This window comes from Pipistrellus kuhlii, unplaced genomic scaffold (assembly GCF_014108245.1).
Source record: "Pipistrellus kuhlii isolate mPipKuh1 unplaced genomic scaffold, mPipKuh1.p scaffold_m20_p_20, whole genome shotgun sequence".
NCBI classification, from domain to species: domain Eukaryota; kingdom Metazoa; phylum Chordata; class Mammalia; order Chiroptera; family Vespertilionidae; genus Pipistrellus; species Pipistrellus kuhlii.
In genome coordinates this window covers 19,099,468-19,121,143 of record NW_023425516.1, presented here as the reverse complement: position 1 = coordinate 19,121,143, position 21,676 = coordinate 19,099,468, and the positions used below count along the sequence as shown (strand labels likewise).

At 57.1% G+C, this 21,676-nt stretch overlaps 1 protein-coding gene across 1 annotated transcript in view; it reads right to left on the bottom strand.

The window, feature by feature from the left end:
* Nucleotides 1-200: 200 nt before the first annotated feature.
* Nucleotides 201-21,676, bottom strand: part of ZNRF3 (zinc and ring finger 3) — a 125,546-nt gene continuing 104,070 nt past the window's right edge. The window contains exons 3-9 of the mRNA XM_036449037.2: nt 10,793-10,867; nt 10,177-10,308; nt 8,740-8,850; nt 7,441-7,608; nt 6,645-6,747; nt 3,722-5,440; nt 201-2,435 (exon numbers count right to left, since the gene is read on the bottom strand). Coding sequence (XP_036304930.1) covers nt 2,392-2,435; nt 3,722-5,440; nt 6,645-6,747; nt 7,441-7,608; nt 8,740-8,850; nt 10,177-10,308; nt 10,793-10,867 — 2,352 coding nt within the window. The 3' untranslated portion in view covers nt 201-2,391. The remainder of the gene's footprint in view (nt 2,436-3,721; nt 5,441-6,644; nt 6,748-7,440; nt 7,609-8,739; nt 8,851-10,176; nt 10,309-10,792; nt 10,868-21,676) is intronic.

Genomic DNA, 21,676 nt, shown 5'->3' with positions numbered 1-21,676 from the left:
CAAAATTTCATTTCCCCGTCTCTACCACCCCGCAGACTACCAACATCGAACGTGCTTCTTTCTATGTCAGCGATGGTTATTGTTCTCTCGGGCCAACAACTGGACGCGTTTGTGTGAATAAGCCCCACTGGAACTACATTCTTGACTGTCTATTCATTGCTTAAGGCTCTGGAGGAGTGGTTTTTGTTTTTTCTTTCCCCCCAGCTGGGGCTTCAGCCACTCTGGGGGTATGATTTCAGGAAAAGGAAGATCATACGCACTCAGAGGCATGAAACACAAATAAGACCACAAACAACAACAACAAAATCTCCACAACGAGGAGCTACGCTTTGCAGTTCATGTTCAAAGTCACTCCCTCACACCATCCCTCCCACCCAACTCCCCCAAACCACGTAATGCACAAGCTGTTGTCCTCCGCAGCTGCTGGGCCTGGCCCGGGAAATAAAGGCGGCCCAGATCACATGTCAACAGCTCTGGCGCTTCTCACACCCTCGCCAACAGGTGTGCTGGGCACAGGCCTGTGGGGAGCAACCCCCGCCCCCTCCACCCCCACCCCGAGGGCCTGCACCTTAGAGGCTGGAGGACAAATCTCACCAAATGGCAAATTGGGGGGGAGGGGTGTGAGTTCCTAAATGGCAAATGGCTGGATCATTGGATGTTGGCATGGCCTTCTGTGGAAGCCTGGCTTGGAGTTGAGAGCATCCCCTTATCACAGGCTGAGGATGTTAAGAAAAAGGGATTCTGATAGGGTGAGGTGCTCGTTCAGAATGTTCTGGTCTGGCCCCGGGGGCTGCCGAGCACTGGAGAGGAGTCATCACGGTCTCCTGGCAACCAGGATGGCCTCAATGTCCCCACCTGCAGGGGCCAGCTCCCGGGGTACCTCTTTCACCATCGGCTGGATTAGCGAGCAACCGAGTGACCTGAAGAGTCAGTGAACACGGGGCGAGCGTGATTGGTTTCTCCTAAAAATAGTTTTGTTTTAAAGAATAAGAAACACATCGGACAAAAAGGATGACAATCAATCCCTGATCTGAAACAGCTTTCAATAGACTCTCCCCTTTATAATGGAAACAATCTTTTCAAAAACGGGTTGGGTTTTCAAGCTCTCCCTCCCTCTTTTTTTTTTTTTTTTTTTTAAAAAAAAAAAAAAACAACTACTAAAGGCTGAAAAAATATACAAAGACCTACCCTTTGGGTCTAAACTATCTGATAGTCTCTTTCTCTCTGTCTCACGGAGAATCAATAGGTCATAGTGCATTAGGCAGGAAGGATGGTAGACATTGGCAGGCGAGAAGAGCAGAGGCCGGAGAACCCCGAAGCGGCACTTCCGGTGGGAAATGGGATGGGAACCCTGCCGTCCAGAGCTTAGGGGAGCCCCACGGGGTCCTGGCCACGCGCCCCCGGAAGGCGCCCCCGGAAGGCGGCTCCATCACCTCTCAGTCCCCGGCCCCTCCAGACACCAAAGCCGCGAACTACGCTCCTCCTGGGGTTGGTCCCCGCTCGCCCCGCCGATCGTTTCTGCAGAAGGCAGCAGGAAGCCCGAGATCATGACCGTGAACTCTGCCCTCTGCCTCGGGAGGACTCCAGGGGACGGACTGAGGACACCGGGCAGAATCATCCCTGTCGCACCCGGGGCTTCCGCAGTGGCCGGCCTTCTGCCCCATTCATTCCCAGCGGCTCCCAGCGGCTGCCGGCGAGGGGTGGGGGGTAGGGGGGGGGGAGGACTATGGCTTCGGAGACCTGACGATCTGTACACACCCCATGGGATCTGCCACGAGAAAGAGGCGGCATTGCATCGTTCCTCAGAGTTTGTACCCATATCGACGAGCTTTACTTCAAGTTTCTGGTTCGTTTTCTAAGGCAGGCGTAGCCCTGAGCTTTTTCAAAGGCCTGAGCTCCCTCCAGGAGACAACAGTATCTACACACGATGTGGTTCCATTAATGCAGCAGTGATTCCTTTCTTTTTCTTTTTTTTTCAGCAAAAGTTGGCGGTTAGGGTTCTTTAAAATATATATATTTAAATAACTTTGTACATTTACATAAAATATCTTTAAAAAAAGGAGAAAGAAAAAAAACAACAACAAAAGCCGAGAACTCAATCCCACACACCTCGGAACCCCAAGCACACACACTTTACAAAACAGAGTAACATGTTATCAAAAGAGGCAAAGACTCGGAGAATTTCGTCTGTCGGTTTGTTAATGGGAGGGGAGGGGGGGGGGCTTGCCACAGGCGGCTCACATTTTGGGTTGAGGAGGGCTCTCTTTATTACCACTTTTGTGTGTTTGTCAGAGCTATAAAAAAAAAAAATTATTTTTCTTTTTTTTTCTGAAGAAATCAAGAGTTTGGAGTCTCCGTACAGTTCCCATGTCCACAGAGGGCCTCCCGGGCTCAGGCGCCTGTGCTGCCGCTGTCTGCGGGCCGAGATCTCTGTCCTGGGGGAGAGAGAAGAGCGTCAGGGAGGAGCTGGCGCCGCGGGTCTCGGGCACAATGCACGGGGGCCGCGGGGACTCGGTGCCCACCCCTGGCTCCGGGGGCTCTCAGAAGCCACAGCTCCCGGCACTGGGCGGACCCTGCGCACGGTAAAAGGCTTAATTAAGCAGAGCTCCTCATGCTGTGCTGAGCACAGGTGTCTCCTAGGGAGCCAGCCTCCCTCACCTGGACCTACAGAACCTTCTGGAAGCCCTTAGGCAGCATGAAAACGCAATGTTGAGAAGATGTGCATAAGGCACTGTTGCAAATACACCCCTTAAGCCCCGTCAACACGAAGCGATGGGAGCTGTGCTGACCTGGAGAGGAACCAGAGTGGGAGCGCTCAGAGGTCGCCGGAGGGAGGCGTTTAGGCTGAGATCTGGGGCGGAGGCAGCGGAGAGGCCCAGAGGCTAGAAGGAGCCGGAGGGATGTCGGGGGAACAGGATGGAGGTCACAGGGGGGCTAGCTACGTTTCCAAAACTCTAAAGGTCATGCAAGCCACAAAAGGGCTTTCTAGTGCCAATACACAGACGTATGTTCCAAAGGACCGCTCTGGCCCTGGCAGGCAGCTTAGTGGGTTCCAGTTCCGTTCCAATTCACCAAGGTTACACACAAGAATCAACCAACCAATGCATAAGTAAGTGGGACATCAGACTGATGGTTCTCTCTCTCAAAAAACAAAAATAAATTTATAAAAAAGAAGAAAAAAAAAACCCCAAACACCAATTCGGCTCCCAGGTGGAATAGAAGGCAAGACCGTGAGAGGAGACCGCTCTGAGGTGCTGGACTGCTCTGTTTATTACCCAGACTGAACGTTTGGGAACGTTACAGCAATCTGGTGAGGTCGGCTGAATCTAGTAAGAATTCTGGACTTGGACTTGACGTGTCTTTCGCTACGTTTCATTCTTCTGGGAATTCAATTTTCTGGACGATGCTCCCGGGTAGAGAAGCCCAGGACACAAGGGTGAGGGGCAGGGCGGGCTCAGGGTTAGATGGTGCTGGGGTTTTGGGTGGGGAACCTGGGAGGAGGGGGTGCAGGAGAAACCTGAGAGGTTGGGGGTGCTTGCGTGGCATCTAGGGGGAGGCATGATGGGAGCAAAGGGCCCGGTGGGCCTGGCACTCGGGGAAGGCTGAGTTGGGGGTAACACCGGAAGTTACCAGGCACAGATGGAGCCCTTTAGAAAATGACCGCGGAGAGAGGAGAGGAGAGGAGAGGAGCCGGCCCCGGCCGCCCGTCACCCGCTCTCACCTGCGGCCTCAGCGGCCGTGGCGCTGGGCTCCTGAGTGTCCGGGGGGCGGGCGGGGGGCGGCGGGGCCCGGGGCTGGCGGCACAGGACCCCCTCCTCCTCCCGGGCCGCTCCCGGGCGCCTGTGGGGCTGCGGGGGGCTGGGGCCCGGCGTCCCGCCCCAGGGGCTGAGGCAGTCCGAGGGCGGGCCCAGGTCACAGTCCACATCCTCTGGAATGATGGGGATGCGCTGGCTCGGGTCCCGGGCCCCCGGGGCGCAGCTGGGCGGGGGCTCCTGGGCGAGCGCGTACTGCACGCTCACCGAGCAGTCCTCGGGGTAGCAGCCGCCGCGGGCCACCTGCGTCTCTTCATAGAAGCAGCAGGGCAGGCCCTCCGGTGTCGCCCCGTCTGTCCTGGGCAGGTGGTCCGGGTGGAGGCCGTGCGGGCCCTGGGAGCTCCCCGGGGGCGGCGGCGGCTCCACGCCTGCGGGGCCACGGCCCTCCCAGAGGGGGGCGCCCAAGAGCAAGGTGCTGCCCGCGGCCGCTCCCCCGCCGGGCTCGGGCGCGGAGGGCGCGGAGGGCGCGGAGGGCGCGGAGGGCGGGGGCTCGCGGCAGCAGGCACACGGCGGCCCCTCGCGGCTCCCCGTCCAGGTCCTCCTGGGGTCCGGGGCGGCCCCAGGGGCCTCGAGCCCCACGTCTGAGGTAGAGCTGTTGGGCCCCCTGTGCTCCAGGGAGGAGCTGCTGCTGTAGTTCATGTCCAGGCTGCAGGTGGACAGCTGGTCCCCGGAGGGCGAGGCGGGGCCGGGCCAGGGCTCCCCCCGCCCGGCGCCGTGGCCGTGGCCGTGGGCCGCCGCGGGGAGCTCCTCGGGCGGCGGCGGGGAGCCCTCGGGGTGCACGGAGGGCCCCCGGCCCGCGCCGCCCGCGCCCCCCAGCTCGCCGGCGCGGCAGGGGCTCCGGCTGCGGTAGATGAAGGGGTCGTAGTCGCTGCTGAGCGAGCTGCGGAAGGTGGAGCAGCTCCCGTACACGCCCTGGTTGCTGACCTCGGTGCAGTCCACCACCGAGTCGCTGGAGGAGCAGTGGCACTGGCCGGAGGAGCTGCTGCTGCTGTCGCTGCCCGGGCAGTCGGCCAGGTAGCCGCTGCACACGGAGCGGTGGCCGTGGTAGCAGCTGAAGCTGGAGGCGCTGCCGCTGTCCAGGTGGGCGGCCGGCGCCATGTGCACCAGCGGGGGGAAGCGCAGGCCGCTGCCGCCGCCGCCCGGGGCGAAGGCGCGGGCCGGGCCCCGGGGGACCAGGCCGGGCGGGGCCGGGCCCTCCTGCTCCGGGTAGCTGAGGCCCTGGAAGTAGTAGTGCTGGTACATGGTCTCGTACTGGGAGAAGCAAGCTGCCTTGGAGAAGCTGCGGCCGCTGAACTTGGGCCGGCGGAAGGGGTGGGCCGGGGAGTAGGCTCGGTGCTCCAGGCCGCAGCGGTGCGGGGCCAGCGGGTGGTCCTGGGGGAGGGGCGGGCAGCCGCGGATGTAGGCGGGGGCCTGGGGCGGGTAGAGGCCCTGCTCGCCGTGCCGGTCCACGGTCAGCAGGGTGACGGGGTTCCCGTGCGAGTCCATGCTCGTCCTCGTGGGGTAGGCCGGGATGGCGTTGGTCCTGTGCACGCGGCCGGGGTAGTGCACCGGCAGGATCACCCGCTGCTGCCGGCTGCGGGCGAGGCTGCCCGTCTCCACGCACACGGCGCTGGGGTTCCCCTTTTGCTCTGGGGAGAGGAGGGGGAAACAGAGTCAGCAGGGCTAGAGGGAGGGACCTGTGAATCAGGGCGGGAGGCCGGAGCAGCAGCGCTGGTCACACACCTCGGTGCCCGTGTCACGACCCTGCTCTGCTCCAAGCTGTCCCCGAACCCGGCCTCGCTGGCAGAGAATGGGTGACCCGCTCCTCTGAGAGGCGGTCACCTCCCACCTCCCCATGGCTCCGCCCAACAAAGGCACCGCAGGAGCATGCAGAGAGCAACAGGGCTGCCGAGATGACAGGCACCGTCCCTCAGGGCCAAACAGCCACCTGGAGCGCAGCCTGCGGTCCAGACCCACCACCCAGAACCGCAGTGACAGCAGCGGCCTCACGGCCCTGCCTCTCCCAGCCACCATCCCTGAGGCCCTGCCTCTCCCAGCCACCATCCCTGAGGCCCTGCCTCTCCCAGCCACCATCCCTGAGGCCCGGGAACACTTCGCAGTACCGGGCACAGGCAAGCACCACTGCTGTCATTCCCTTTATTTTATTTTATTTTTAAATATATTTTATCGATTTTGTACAGAGAGGAAGGGAGAGATAGAGAGTTAGAAACATCGATGAGAGAGAGTCATCGATCAGCTGCCTCTTGCATACCCCCTACTGGGATATACCCACAACCAAGGTACATGCCCTTGACTGGAATCGAACCCGGGACTCTTCAGTCCCCAAGCCGACGCTCTATCCATTGAGCCAAACTGGTCCCGGCTATTCCCTTTATTTTTATTTTTCAAATATATTTTATTGATTTTTTTTAACAGAGAGGAAGGGAGAGGGAGAGAGAGTTAGAAACATCGATGAGAGAGAAACATCGATCAGCTGCCTCCTGCACACCCCCCCACTGGGGATGTGCCCGCAACCAAGGTACATGCCCTTGACCGGAATCGAACCTGGGACCTTTCAGTCCTGCAGGCCGACGCTCTATCCACTGAGCCAAACCGGTTTCGGCTGTCATTCCCTTTAAGGAGATGGCGGGCCTGAGGCCTGGACAGGCCAGGACGCGGGTTCGTGTGAAAGCAGAAACTCAAAACTCTGGGCGATGCCTCGTGCCAAGCGTGTGCAGGCCCGGTGACCTCCACCACCCCTGCCAGTCCGGGCGGCCGCGCGGTGCTGGTCTCGCTCGCTCACCGGCCTGCAGCGGAGACGCCTCGGCAAGGCCAGAGGCGGGTGCCACTTACCGATGATGTTGTGCCGGCAGTGGGGGCAGGTGTGGTGCTGCAGCAGCCAGGGGTCCACGCACTTCCGGTGGAAGCGGTGTGTGCAGGGGATGACCCGCAGCTCCTGGGGAGGGGAGGAGACACGGCCTGAAGGCGGGGGCGGGGAGGGGCCGGTGAACGGCGCGAGACGCTCTGCAGGATTCAGGTAACTTTCCTGAAGGTCTGAGACGTTCAGGATGAAAAGCTTGGAGGGGAAGGGGGGGCATCGTACCCCTTGTCTCCCTAAGTGAAAAACGCCGGAGGTTCCGCACAGCTTTGTAGGGGAGATCTGTATCAAGTTAGGCCTCCGAATTTTCCAAAGAGCAATTCTAAAGTCAAACATGTGCGAATGTTCTTAAAACCAGACATTTCCTTGGCCTCCCATATATTTCTTTAAAACAAAAAGAATGATTTTAGAGGAAGAGGGAGGGAGAGGGAGCGAGAGAGAAACACCGATGGGAAAAAGACGCATCGCACCTTCCGGTGCATGGGATGACGCTGCAACCGGCCAGGGCTGGCCGCCCACGTGTTTCTGACCAGCTTCCTGATCACCTACACTCAGCGGGATTCTCCGGAGAGCGTGTCCCTGTCCGTGGCCACCCCCTTCCAGGGGCAAACGGCAGTTAGAGGCGTCAGGCCAGCATCCCCTGGAGACCTAGACCTCAAAGCCCTTCTGCTCCTGCGAAGCCGTGGGAAGAGGCACGGGACCCTGGCCCTTGAAGTCCTGCGCTCCTCTGCTGACCCCTGACCCACCCCGGGGGCCCGGCTCTGCCGGTACCTCTCCGTCGATGTACTTCTCCAGGCAGATGGCGCAGTCGGACGTGGAGCTGCTGCTGAGCGTGTCCAGGGCTCCGCAGCTCCCCTCCCGGCGCCCCTTGCTCTTGGAGTTGAACTTCCTGGTCTCCATCTTCTCCAGCGCCTGCACGGCCAGCCTGTTCACGGAGTTCTGCGTGGCAGAGGGCGGCCCGCGTTAGGGTCTGGCACGTGTGGACGGTGGGAGTCACCCCAGGGCCTCGGCGCGCGGTAAACCAGGACGGGGAAGGGCCGGTCTCTCTTGGGCCAGGGCAGACTTTGGGGAAAGTCACTGAAGACTCAGATGGCCGCGGCCCAGATGTGCCAGCCTCCTGAGTGTCCCTGACAGCAGCCAGGCTTCTCCCCGCGGAAGGACCCGCAGAGGGTCTACTTCGAGGACTTGGCCAGCTCTGTGCCAGGGTTCCTGCCCTTTACCCTGAAGGAAGTTCTGGGGCAAACGAGAGTGCGCGCGAGGGCTCGGCGCCCCTGGCAAATCAGACGTGCTCGGCAAACAAACACCGGCCGCTGTTCTACCGAGAACGTGGCGATGCTCCTCTCAGCAGACCGCCTGCCGAGGACCCCCATCGCTCCCCGAGACAGCACGCTGCTACCCACGCGAGAGCCAAGATTCCCGCTTAGCCCCCTCATCGCCTTCCACCCCAAACCCCTCCCACACAGCCTGCGCCAGCTGGGGCACCGGAGCGCCACTCTGTTTATCGAGAATGACCTGGGAAGCGAGGTAGATGCGACTTAGATTCAGCAGGCGGGGCCTGAGACCCTGCATTTTTACCGAGCTCCCGGGTGATGCTGCTGCTGCTGCTGCCCAGATCGAGGCTCTGGGTTCCACATGAACATTTATTAAACTTTTTAATATATATTTTATTGATTTTTTTTTTTTTTCTTACAGAGAGGAAGAGAGAGCGACAGAGTCAGAAACATCGATGAGAGAGAAATATCTATCAGCTGCCTCCTGCACACCCCCTACCGCAACCAATGTACATGTCCTTGACCGGAATCGAACCCGGGACCCTTCAGTCTGCAGACCTACGCTCTATCCACTGAGTCAAACCAGTTTTGGCTCCACAAGGACATTTAAACGTTTCTTTGGGAAAACGCCCAGGCTGGCAACACCCCTAACGCTCGGCCTCCGCAGGACCGGGCCTTCTAGAACAGAGAAGACTCGGCGCTGTGAGCTTGGTGCCAGCTTTTCTGCCTGCGCTAGTTCCGGGCCCCTGGGAGCGGGCAGGTGGCGGGCACCGCGGGCGCGGGCTGCTTGAGGCGTTACCTGACTGCGGCGCTGCTTCAGCTTGATCTTGACCAGGAGGATGAGGCAGACCAGGGAGACCACGACAAAGAAAGCCAGGAAAATGCCCATGTCGAAGTACTCCGTGGGTTGCTGGAACAGAACAGACACAGTGAGTCACCGCGCCCTTCGGCCTGAGGTTCAGCTCAAGTCGGAATGAGGATGGGGCAACTGGGGCGCATTCCCCGCCCCCCTCCTGCCCCATTTGCAGGGAACACCTGGGCTTCTGCTAACAGGCTCGCAGGATGCTATTCAGGCCTGGCAGTACCCTCCAGGGTCGCCAGGGGGCGGCCTCAGCCAGGTCTCCTAACAGTTCATAGAGACTCGCTCCCAGGGGAATGGTGCAAAGTTCGCTCTAACCGGTAGGAGAGGCCCTTCCAGATAAACACAAATATCACATTTTGGGGACAAAGGAATGAGTGTCATGTTTTGAGGGAACAGTGATTACTAACCATGTAATTAATGGTTTACAACAACTCAGAAAATTGTACGCTGCTTCCACAAATATCAGCTTCCACTACCATGAGTCATATTTACCAAAGTGCTCTTTTTTTTCCCTTCAAAAAAGAAGCCAGCATGTCAGCTCTTCTGCAAACTCCCTCTGGCTTTAGTTCTAACCTTTTCCTCACGTCTCACTGCCTCCTAAGACCTTGCAGCCACCTTATCTAGGACATGCCTTTAGTCACTAGGAATAGAGTTTTGCTAATTGAATGCTGCAGGTGTCCAGACATGATGGGCATGGAAAAGAGCCATCCTAAGGTGAGTATCCCAATATTTGCGAGAAGGAAATAAACCAGATATGGGGCACCTGTTTCAGGTCCTTAGAATCTTCAGAAGTTTAGGCAGAAGATGCCAGACAAGATGGTCAGCAGTGTCAACACCCTTAGGGGAAGCCTTACATATTATTCATCAGCCACCTACAAGTCATAAACTTCAATCCCAGTTGATAGCGAACTTTCCAGAATCGGTATCGGGGGTTTTAATAATGCTACTGACCCCACGGGAGAAGGAGGCATGGTAAGCTCAGGGCTGAGCATTCCTCCCCTCAGTCCTCCTCAGCCAGCCTCTCGGAGGGAGACGGGCCAGAAGAGAGAGAGGAATTTCCCAAGAGGGAACGCTGGGTGGGAGTGACCAGCCCGATCCTGGCACGATTCGGCTATTTCTGGTAGGGCTTTCCCAATCCCCTCTATAGGAGCATGCACCCGGTACTCCACGGCAGTGGTCGGCACACTCATCAGTCCACAGAGCCGCAAACCGCCTCTCCCGAGCCGCAGTTTGCCGACCACTGCTCTGCAGGAACCGGGGGTGCAGCAGCGTTTGACCGGAAAGAAGACAGGAGTGAGAGCCCAGAGCTAACGGGGATGAGGGCTCAGGCGGCAGCAGAGCCGGGGCCGGCGTGGAGGCCGGGGGGAGGCTCACTCGAGGGGGCCGGTGCTGGATCCTCGCGCGAGCCACTTTCTGCTTGTTGACGATGTTCATCAGCTTGATGGCGTCCGCGCCCTTCACGTACACCACTGGCCTCTTGAGCGGGTCTTCCTGGCCCTGGTTTAGCTAAGGAAGAAGAGATGCTCCCGGTTAGAAGATGTGCTTACTGTAAGAAGCAGGGGGCAGAGAGAGAGAGAGAGAAAGAGAGAGAGAGAGAGAGAGAGAGAGAGAGAGAGAGAGAGAGAAGGCTGGAGGAAAAGAACACAAAACACCAGTTTGGAAATCACCCAACTCCTCAAGCATCACTCATTGGAGCTCCCAGATGGCAAGACTGAGGCTGAGGCTTGTCCTAGGCGGGACCGGGCAGACTGAAGGCCCAGAGGATCTTGGGAAATGGCCCCTGTGTCCCAACTCTCCTGGCTCTTCACCCCTCTCCATAGTCTTGCCTTGAGTGTAATGTCCAAGCGCAAACAGCTAACATCAGCAGACAACGCCAAGGCCCCGAGATGAGCCGACATGACTGACAAGCCAGGCTACCCAAAGGCGGTGCCTCTCTGGGGAGGGGGCGTGCCGGCGGGGGCAGGGGCAGGGGCAGGGTCCGAGGGGTTACCTGGTCGATAGCCTCGGGGTTTTCAGACACGTCGAAGATGACGGCGGTGGCTCCCCGCTGCACGGCGCGCTTGGCCTGGCAGAAGGAAACAGAGCAGGTTGGCATTCTGGGCCTCTGACCTTTCCTCTCTGTGTACACAGGGGCCATGCCACCCACCTTGAGAACAAGATGCGTTAGGCTGGGTGAAGATGAAAAAAAAAACACACGGGGTACTCAATCAACCTCTGTCTCCCCGTCCAACCTCAACACGCAGCACACACTCCCGACCAAGGACCTGCCCCGTCAGCAGAAAGGTGCTGGTTTCGGGATTTTCTGCTGTGAGCACAGAGCCGCTGGCAACCGGAGCAAATGCCTCTGGTCCCTCTCTTGTGGTCCTTCTCCTCGCCAGGTCGCCCGGCGCGGCGCGGCAGCTGGAGGCGCCTCAAGAGGGTCCGTTTTAATAACGGGCACCGGCCGGAGACCTCGGGAGACGCCGTCCGAGCGAGAAGCGAGGAGAAACCGTCGTAAATGGGGATTTGGAGCCGTTGGCTGCCAAACCTGGCCGCACATCAGAAACCACTTGGGAAGTTTGTAAAGCAGATTTCCTGGCTCCAACCACACAGCCTGATTCAGCTGGGCTGGAGGGAGGCCCAGGAAGCAGCTCCGAACGTTTTCGGAGGGGTCCTGATGACTTAACTACCTGGGAAACTATTGATCGGCGCGATGAGATTGGAATGTCTTAGGAACAAATGAGAAGTGCCGAGGTTTTTTTTTTTTTTTTTTTTAAATAATTCCTTTTCCATCCGAATGGAGCTTTAAATTTTATGTCCAGCTAAGTGGACAATGGGTAGACGCTATAGAAGAAAAAGACATAAAACATAATCTCGGCATTTAGGAATCTGAACCTTGTTAGGGAAGTAAGACAATCTCTAACATGGCGGGGAGAGGGGCGTGGAAGGACCTCCTAGAAGATTCAGGGCACATAGAAGCATCAACTGATGAATACAGAAAGAAGTGGAACAGTAAGTCAATGTTTCTCTCCCTCTCTCCAAAATCTCCAAATTTTAATTTATTAAAATGCTGTTTTAATAGATTAAAAACAAACAAACCTTATAGATAGAAAGAATAATCACCCCATAGAGCGGCAGCACAAGAAAGCAACGCTGGACCCAATGGATGAAGTAGGCCAATGCCCACTAGAGGGCAGACGTAGCCCACCTTTTCAGAACAAGTCCATTCCCTGTGCCTCGCACTAACCGGGCAGGACAGGGAAATCCTCAGGGATACCGCCAAATCCTCTGCAGCTTCACACTCCGGCACTCTGGGTGCCGCGCTGCCGAAGCTGTCCTAGTTCTGCTCGGGACTCTTTCTTGCTGATCTGAGACTCCGTGTATTTGAATGCATCCAGTCTCCTCTGCTACTTGTCCACACCCCCACACCCCAATATCACACACACACACACACACACACACACACACACACACACACACGCTGCAGTCAGGAGTGACCCTTAAGGAGCTCTTCCCGGCTCTACTAGAGATTGAACCCACAACCCAGGCATGTGCCCTTGACCGGAATCGAACCAGGGACCCTTCAGTCTGCAGGCCGATGATGGCCTATCCACGGAGCCAAACCCGCTAGGGCCCAGTTCCAATCCTGGACACGCAACGGGCTGTCCAGAGCAATGGGGGAAGCAGGAGAGGGCATGATGGCCCAGACTCCTCTGCCCGAGGACCCGTCAGCCAGTGCTCGTGTCTTCTGCCCAGGCGGGGTCCCCGTCTTGCACGCTCTCCCCCAAGATGTCGAGGCGCCTGGGGGAACAGCGTGCGGAATACGAGGTAATCAACAGGACCTCTCACTCCTGCACTTGGCTTTCATTCCACGATCAAACGCATCAAACAGCACCCGAGGGCAGTGAGCCTTCAGAAGCATCTCGATCGATCGGGAGCACCCCCGCTTTGATGCTGGCACACCTGGAGAGAGAGGCTAAGGGCTGCAGGCGGGAGCCTGCAAGGCGGGGGCCACGGGAGCCGTGGAGGCGTCCCCGCGCCCCAGGAGCGTGGCAGACCCGGGGCTTTGGAGGTGCGGTGGTGACCCACGCGGGCAGGCACTCTTAAAGAGACATTTCCAACATCATCCAGGAGGGCTGGCCAGGCTCCTGGCTTCTGCTTTGAAGTAGAGCCGCTCGATATTAAGGCGCTTAAAGTCCCATTTATAGCCTAACCTCAGAAACAACCAGGCTCACGCACGGGATCCAAGCACAAATATTTAGTTTGAGAAAATGATCGTTCTCACAGTTGACTTAACGTTAAAAGTCATGTTTAATGGAAGCTGCTTTTAAATTAGGCCTATTTCCTGCGTATACCAGGACCGAGCAGGGTCCTAACGGGGAACTTGCCAGTTAGGAACGGGCTCCGGATTTAAAAGGGGCCACAAAGAATCCTGTTTAGAAGATGACACGTTTATTACGCTATTCCCACAGCAAATTTAAAAACACAGGACACTGCTTGGCCACACTCCCCCTTCCCCCCGCCACGTTTTTTGGTGTGACTGACGACCCATATTCCTTAAACCTTTAAACTGTGGTAGGCGAACTGCGGCTCGAGAGCCACATGCGGCTCTTTGGCCCCTTCAGGGTGGCTCTTCCACAAAATACCATGCACGGCCTGGGCGAGCCTATGTTGAAGAAGTGGCGTTAGGAGAAGTGTAAGTTTAAAAATTTTGGCTCTCCAAAGAAATTTCAATTGTTGTGCTGTTGGTATGTGGCTCTGTGGACTAATGAGTTTGCCAACGGCTACCTTCAACCAACAATCTTCCTAATCTTAGATCGTTTACCGTTTTACCTAGCCCAGCTGGGTGAGACCATTTTAAAACCAATCTCCACCACAGTTGGTAGATTCTGAATGCCAGAAACCCGATCTTTGTAACACCCCAAATTCTCAAAATTCAAAGACGGGCAAGATGCCCTGGTGGCTGGCGCAAGGCGAAGGTCATGGGTGAACGGGCGGCGGCGGCACAGGGCAGTGGCCTGGCCCGCACACAGAAGGGAATGGTTAACGAAGAGCGCGAGGAGGGTGTGAGCAGCGGCAAACAGGTGGGACGTCTTGGCAAGTCCTCCCAGAAGCAGCCCAAGGCCTTGCCTTGCTGACCTCCGCATGCCCTTCCCCTCGACCCCACCCACACAGGTATTTGTGGCATCTGTCATCAGCTTTGCCGCTTTGATCGGGCGGGCAGGTCCGCACCAGCCAGCGGGCTGACCAGAAGCCCCACAGCAGAAGGCGGAATAAAAGGGTTCTTTATTTACCTTTATTAGCAAGACCCGGGGCTAGACAATGCCCACAGCCACCGAGAGGAGGATCAAACATCTGCACAGGGAGGCTCGTCAAGAGCACAATTCCAACCCCTGGAGGACGGGGTCCTACGTGGCTGGCACTTATTGCCACTGAAGGCTCCTACAGACAGTCAATGCGTGTTCACCCCACTCTTGGGGTACTGCTCCCTGAGTGTGGATGTGCTTTTCCCCTAAGAAAGAGCTTCTATCCAGCTGATTATTTTATTTTACTTTATTTTTTAAAAATATATTTCATTGATTTTTTTACAGAGAGGAAGGGGGAGGGATAGAGTTAGAAACATCGAGGAGAGAGAAACATCAATCAGCTGCCTCCAGCAAACCCATTATTGGGGAGGTGTCCGCAACCAATGTACATGCCCTTGACCGGAATCGAACCTGGGACCTTTCAGTCCGCAGGCCGACGCTCTGTCCACTGAGCCAAAACCGGTTTTGGCTCAATTTGATTCTTTTTTAAAAAAATATGTTTTTATTGATTTAAGAGAGAGAAAGGAAGAGGAATAGAAATCAGTGAGAGGAAAACATTGATTGGCTGTCTCCTTCTCGTCCCCACCAGGGACTGAGCCCACAACCCAGGCATGTGCCCTGATCGGGGATTGAACCATCACCTTCCGGTTTATGGGTCGACGCTCAACCATTGGGCAACACTGGCTGGGCTGGCCTGGGCTGGCTGATTCTTAAATTTCCAGACGTGAATGGGGCATTCTGCTGAGAATATTCCTGTTACTACCTTGCAGATGGGAAAACTTAGTCTAGAGACTAAATCAGTGTTCATTAAATTCAGGAATTCCAATCAGGAATGGATCTGGCACTCTCTCGGTCTACTGAGCCTTGGTTTTGGGTTTGGTCCCATGATATACTCCCTCCTCAGAGGCCCTGGACACACACTCCATTTTCCACCTGTTACCCGTTTCTTTGTCAGGCACTGGATATGTCGTCCCCTGTGTCTGATCTTTATTGTAAGAAAATTTTGACAAAATACCACCTTAGTAGGAAGTAACCCAAGAGATGACTAAACATGTCCTCTGTATATACTGTCCTGTACTTTATTTCCCCCATTAACAATTTATTCAACAATATTGATGTAGAAAAATGTTCCTACTTACCAGCTACACATATTACTCCATTATATGGTTGTACCAGAGTTTAAGACTTTCCTTTCGAAGGCATTAGAGGATTTCTAACTCCTTTTTTCTTTTGTACCAGATGACTTTATGTGATGGAATGGTACAAGTGAAAGGAGTGGATGACGTGGTCCGAGTTATAGAAAAGGCAAAGGTAACTCCATCACGCAGTACTGCCCTGGTGACCTAACTGTTCACTGTTATGAACAGCGCCGTATTTCTATTCTCACACTTACCTTCTGGTGGCATCCATCCTTAAAACAAATAGCCACAAGGGGTGTCTTGCTCAAGTCAAAGGGCAGAGACATCTTGAATGCCTCACCTGGAGCTAGGCTAGCTTGCCCTCCGCTCTAATGGAGTCGGGAGGCAGCTAGCTCTTACTGACCAGTCTGTGTGCCCCATGAAGCCTACCAAAGCAGGCTGCCCTGGGACTGTCTACCCTAAACCAATTAGCATAGTAGGCGGGAACGGAGTCTAATTCTAGGTGCAGTACCACTTATGAATTTATGGAGCAATAGTAATTAACCAGTTACTGTGAGCGCTAGGCCCTGGGGATACATTCGGCAGTGAGCAGCAGGGTGGCAGACCTCTCACAGGGATAGCCTGAGAGCTTCGTCCATGGGCATATGAGTGAGAGATGACAGCCCTGGGTCACTGAGCCCACATCTCTATAGGAGCTTTACCTCAAGTAATGACAGATGTTCTTGGTTAGCCTCCTTCGAGAAATGTTGAACGTTCTCGAATTGTTATCTTGACACGTAGCACGTTGGTACCCTAAAGGCTCTTTCTATCTGGCACCCCCAATTTTGGGGGACACATGCTTTTAATAGCAACTCCTGTCAACACCCTACCCCACATGGGAGACGTTTTTGGGACCCAATGCATGTGCTCCATGGTACACTAAGGTTAGAGAAGAATCACCCCCCAATCCCTCCCTTGCTGTAGCTCTCAGGTAGGGAAGACAGGGATGTGACGGAGACCTACATTTTGATCTGGAAAACAGTGTATAAAGAATATATGCATCACCATTTGAACACGATGGTTACTGTTATTAGAACACTCCACCACACAGCTCCATCTGCCAAGTAGTTAAGAGGGCCAACTGTGTGCTGGGGACCCTGGGAAAAATATACAAGCCAGGACCTTCTAGAAGTGTCTGTGTCACACACACCCCTGCCGTCCTGCAGGGAGAGATCTGGCTCAGCAATGAGTGTGCTGAGAAGTCTCTCCCCTTCTTATCCAACCAGTTTCCTTATGGCTCTCCTCTGATGTGCTTCCCACAGTGTGAGCCAAGGTGGCAGGCCGATATGGATGCCATGGGCTTTCCCTTCACATAACCCTGACCTTCCTCCAAGCTGGACTCCCTCCCCAGGGAACTGTCCCCCTCCTGAGGATGGAGTGGGGAGGTCACACCGCAGCCCTCTGCCCTCACCCCTACACTCAACTGCTTACCACGTTGTGCTGACTCCATCTTCCAGATCCACCCACTGTTTGTCCGTCCCCTCTGCGGCCACCTGGCCAGGACCCCACACTTTTCGGGTGACTCACAACATGCTCCCTTGGGGGTCTGCCCTAGCCCACCCGCCTGCTCCCCAGGACGGTCTCCATTCAGTGACAGGGTCCTAAGTCCCCGATCGGACGGGTAGCACGCTCCTTGAATGACTCTGTACTGCTCTTAGGATAAGATGTAACCGTCCACTGCTTCTCACAAACGAGATACTCCAGCTCCCAATCTAACGAGGCTGAGTTCTCAGACTTCCTGCCTTCTTTCCACGGAGGAACGCCCTACTGACCCCACACCAACCAGCAAAGGCCAGCCTCTACCCTTTCACCTGGCGCAGGTCTTATTCCCCCTGTGCCTTACAGCGCCGGTGGCCTGACTCTGCGCCCACCATGGCGGCTCTTATGACGTCACACTGTCATTGTTGACTTCAAAGTGCCTCTCTCACCGGAGGGCAGCCAATGGGCCAGACTTCTTTCCTGCTGGGTCCCCAGCACCCAGCAAAGGGCCTGCCGCAGGGTAAAAGGCCAAGAGATGTTTGCTGATTAACCTAAAAAGGAGCAGCCTTTTGCCCCCGGGGTTAACGTCAAATGCCCTGGGCCCTGGACTCCACGCCCAGACTGTCCCTCCTGGCCACCTGGTCCCCTTAGACTAAAGCGACCAGATGTCCCGCTTTTGGCGGGACAGTCCCGATTTCTAATAATTTGTCCCGCAGTGTTTTAAAAAAGTTCCGAGCCGAAACCGGTTTGGCCCAGCGGTAGAGCGTCGGTCTGCGGACTGAAAGGTCCTGGGTTCGATTCCGGTCAAGGGCATGTACGTTGGTTGCGGGCACATCCCCGGTGGGGGGTGTGCAAGAGGCAGCTGGTCGATGTTTCTCTCTCATCGACATTTCTAGCTCTCTGTCTCTCTCTCTTCTTCTCTGTAAAAAATCAATAAAATATATTTAAATAAATAAATAAGTCCCGATTTTTCCGGGACTTTTTTAAAACGCTGCGGGACACGGGACAAATTGTTAAAAGTCGGGACTGTCCCGCCCAAAGTGGGACGTCTGGTCACCTTACCTTAGACTCTGACACTCAGCAAGCCCACTCTCTACCAGGTGTTCTTGGAACTCAACACCGCCTGCATCTCGGATGCTCAGGATCTGCTTTCTCATTAACCGAGGCAGGTCTTCTGAGGGTTTGCCGCTGGGCCTTGGACGGGTGGCTGGTTCGCAGGCAGATGCATACTGGTGGCTGTCTCCAATGCAGATGTCGCAGTCTCCAGGCAACTTGGCCCCAGCCACTGAATGCTTGGCCTGGCGGTGGATCTTTATCAGGCCCGCGGCCTCTGTGTGAGCGCAGCTTTGATGTCTGTGCACTGGCAGCGTTGGTTCCGTTGGTTCTGACACTCTCCTCCGGAGGGAGGAATGCAAACCCCCTCAGAACTCTCACCAAAGGGAAGCCGACAAAATGACAAAGTGACCACCCTGGGCAGGGCCGCGGGAGCGAATGGCACCAGTGGCATGAGAGAGGGGAGGGAGTGTTCTCTTTCCTTCCGTTATCCTGCGGTGAAGACCTGAGCCTGATGGCGTCCACCTGAGGGAGAGCCTGCATGCGGCCGGCCTTCCCCAGCTGGGGGAGGGTCTGGAGCAAGGCTTTCTGGGAGAACCGGAGGCAGATTCTCACCCCCAAACCCAATGGTGTGGGGCAATGAGACCATCCCGAGCCTCGCACACTGCGCCCAGGAGTGCAGGGCGCCAGTGCCCAGCCCTGCTCATGCTGCCACCGCGACGGGCAGGGCCTGCTCCTGTGGTCAGGGAGGGGCAAGGGGCTGTGAACACCAGCCAGGACCAGCCGGCCGGTCCCAGAGACTGGCCACGTCCGGTGCCCATCCGCCCCTCCTTGGCTGGTCCTCCCCGAGCCCAAACAGTGGGGACTCACAGGGTCCCTTTATGCCGTCTCTCCGGAGGCCCGCCGAGGGGATTTCAAAGCTCCCCTCCTCACTTTTTCCTTCCCTCCACTCCCACCGTCTTCGCTGCGCAGTGACCACCCAGGCTCCGGGCTCTGATCTCTCTGCTCAGCCGCTGTTCCCTGAAGCATGAGTCACGGCCTGCCGGGAGGCTCTCTCGCCAGGGGCGGGGGCTGGGGAGGCCCCTCTCACCCAGGCCCTGCTTTCCTACCTTTCATTGCAAAGGAAATGAGGTCACACACCACAGCACACGGGGAGCCGGTGAGAAAGTCCCGGTGCCCAGAAGGGAGCGGGTGTGTGTGTGTGTGTGTGTGTGTGTGTGTGTGTGTGTTTGGGGGGGGGGGGCCCTAACACACACCAACCACAGGGGAACCACCTGCCACTCTAGAGGAACTTGTAGGGAGGGGGGTGCGCTCAGCTTAAAAAAATAAAAATAAAAATAACCAGGTTCTTTTCACCAAACCAAACTGGCAGGGCATTTGCTTAATTCACTTTCTGATCCACTGCCTAACGGGGATCGCACACCAAACAGCTGCAGAAGAACGGAGGGCGGGGGGAGCGCGGGGGGGGGGGTAGGGGGGGTTGCTGGGTGGCCAGGGCCAGGCGGGTTCCGCTTTGGGGGGGAGGGGGCGGGTGAAAGGGAGTGGGTGCAGGGTGTGAGGGTGTGTGGTGCAGCCCAGTCCGCTCCACCGGTTCCTCGCTCCGGGGCTTGGCTGCAGCCCGGCCTGACCTTCCAGGTTTCCCTGGCAGGAGATCAAAGCGCTGAAGCCACAAACACGGCTCAGAACTGGGAGGCCCTGGCGGCCTCCCCCTCCGGGCTCCCTCCTCCCCTTCCCCCTCCCGCCCTGCTCCTCCAGCCGGGCTTCTCCACGCCCACCCCGAGGCCCCGCCCCCCCGCTTCCCCCACCCACGGGGCGGGCTCCCATCCGGCCTTCCCTGACCCGGCCCGGCCCGGCCCGGCGGGCCGCACCCCTCCATCCCTCCCACCCACGGGGGGCGGCATTTCTCGCCGTTAATTAAAGTCATTAAGCCTCCTCGGGCTCCCCTCCCGTGGGCTGTCCGTTCTGAGCTCCGGAACGGAGAGGATGCAGGCTAAGTCCCGGTTGATTGAGATTATGCTGATCTATTTTGGAGGCCTGTGGCGGCGAGCACTCAGCGGCTGAGTTAGTGCTGAGGGCTGCCTCGGTGTAAATAAGTGTTATTCAGGTTTAAATAAGTGTTCTTCTCAAACTATGCAGCAGCCCCGCTTGATGTCTCCCAACTACAGGAGCCGACAGGAGCGGCTGCGCTCCACGGCCATTGTCACCGGCTGGATGGACCCTTTTCACGATCGGAAAGTGCTGGCTGTCAAGAGGAAATGCATTTCCCCCTAGATCTTCATCTAAAAAAGTAGACATGTAGATCGCTTCCCCCCCAAACACAATGATCCTCTCTGTCGGAGCACCGGACAAGGAGCACCCAGATCCCGGAGACCTGTCCTCGCCTCCCTGCCCTCCTCCCCTTCCACGGCGCTGCGAGGGGGGCGGGCGGGTGGTTGTTTCAGAGATGTCCCCGCCGGGAAGGGAAGCTTTTGGAAGAGCTTGTTTGTTGCTATCTTGAGACGAGTTTCCAGAAGTCCCACTTGGGGCCAAATGGTATATAAAGTCGGCAATTAGACACTTCAAAGAGGACCACCCCCTTCTCCACATGCACAGGGTGGGGACCGCATGTTTAATTGTAAACAAGTGTTAATTGGGTGGCGGAATCGGGCTTCGCAGGGAACGACAGTCTGAAGACCCTACGGGAGCCTCCCTTTTGCCAAGAGGACAGGCTGTCTTTGAGGGCTGAGCCCGGGCCCACTGGGAGGCCACGGGGCAGATTTAGAAAATACCCAGGCCGGAGCCCTGCCCCGAGAAATGGTGATCTCATCCGCGCGGAATGGAACCTCGGCAGCCGCATTTTCCCAAAAGCGTCTCGGTTGGTTTGAAAATGGAGGTAGGGCTGAGAGCCGCTGGACCCCAAACTGCACAAAGCCGCTGGGCTTCCCCGGGGCACTTACACATGCGGGCACCCCAGCCTCAAGGCCAAGGTCAGTCTACCCTGCTCCGGAAGAGGGGTGTGCTGCCGGGGTGGTCTGCCCCCAAAGGGTGTCCCGGAGAAGTGGTCTGCAAGCCAGCACGGGGGCATCTTGGGGGAACCCCGGGAACGGCTTCGAAAGGGGCTACCCCCCTGAACTCTTCCCTGGGGGGGTCAGAGTTTTAGGAGCAGGCCTCCCTTGCCTTGTCTTGGGGCAGTACTGGTCCACAGCGTCAGACCCCAGAGGGGAAAGTCCCGATGATGGCCCACGCAGGGCGGTGAGTGCTTTCAAATGGCGCTGAATCCGCACAGCATCCCCGCCCAGCGGGCTAGGGGGCGGTGATCCCTACTTGACAGCTGGACGCTCAGAGGTGACGTCCCCCCAGCCACGATGTAGGGAGGTGACACTGGACGTCAGCCTCTCTCCATAAGCCCAGGCTAGAGAAAAACTCAGGTTATCCTAGGGGTTTCCAAAATCAAGCATGAGGGACATGTGTGCATGTATGGAAACATGACTGTCAACACTCAACACGTGAGCCCCACGTACTTTTCGGCCTGGCCCTGGGGGCTGGGGGGGGGGGCGGTCACCTCACATTGCTCCCCTTACCCAGCAGGTGTGGGGACCTTCCTGTGCTCCCCGTCGCTCACCTGCAGATGGGATAATACTGAGAGGAGGTGTTCTCACAGCTGGCGGGAGACTGGAGGAGAAGATGCCGGCACGCGGTAAGCATTTAGGCACAATCTCCTTCCTCTGGGTACAGGATGCGGATCTCCTTTGGGCGCCTGGCCCTCCCCTGGGCTGTGAGGGAACGGGATTTGTCTCTCCTCCGGGCAGGAGAGCTGAGGCATCCCCGTCTGATCCTCCCTGCAGGCCCCGTTCCCTCGGAGAGCAGCAGGCTCTCCAGAGCCACAGTGACTCCACCTTC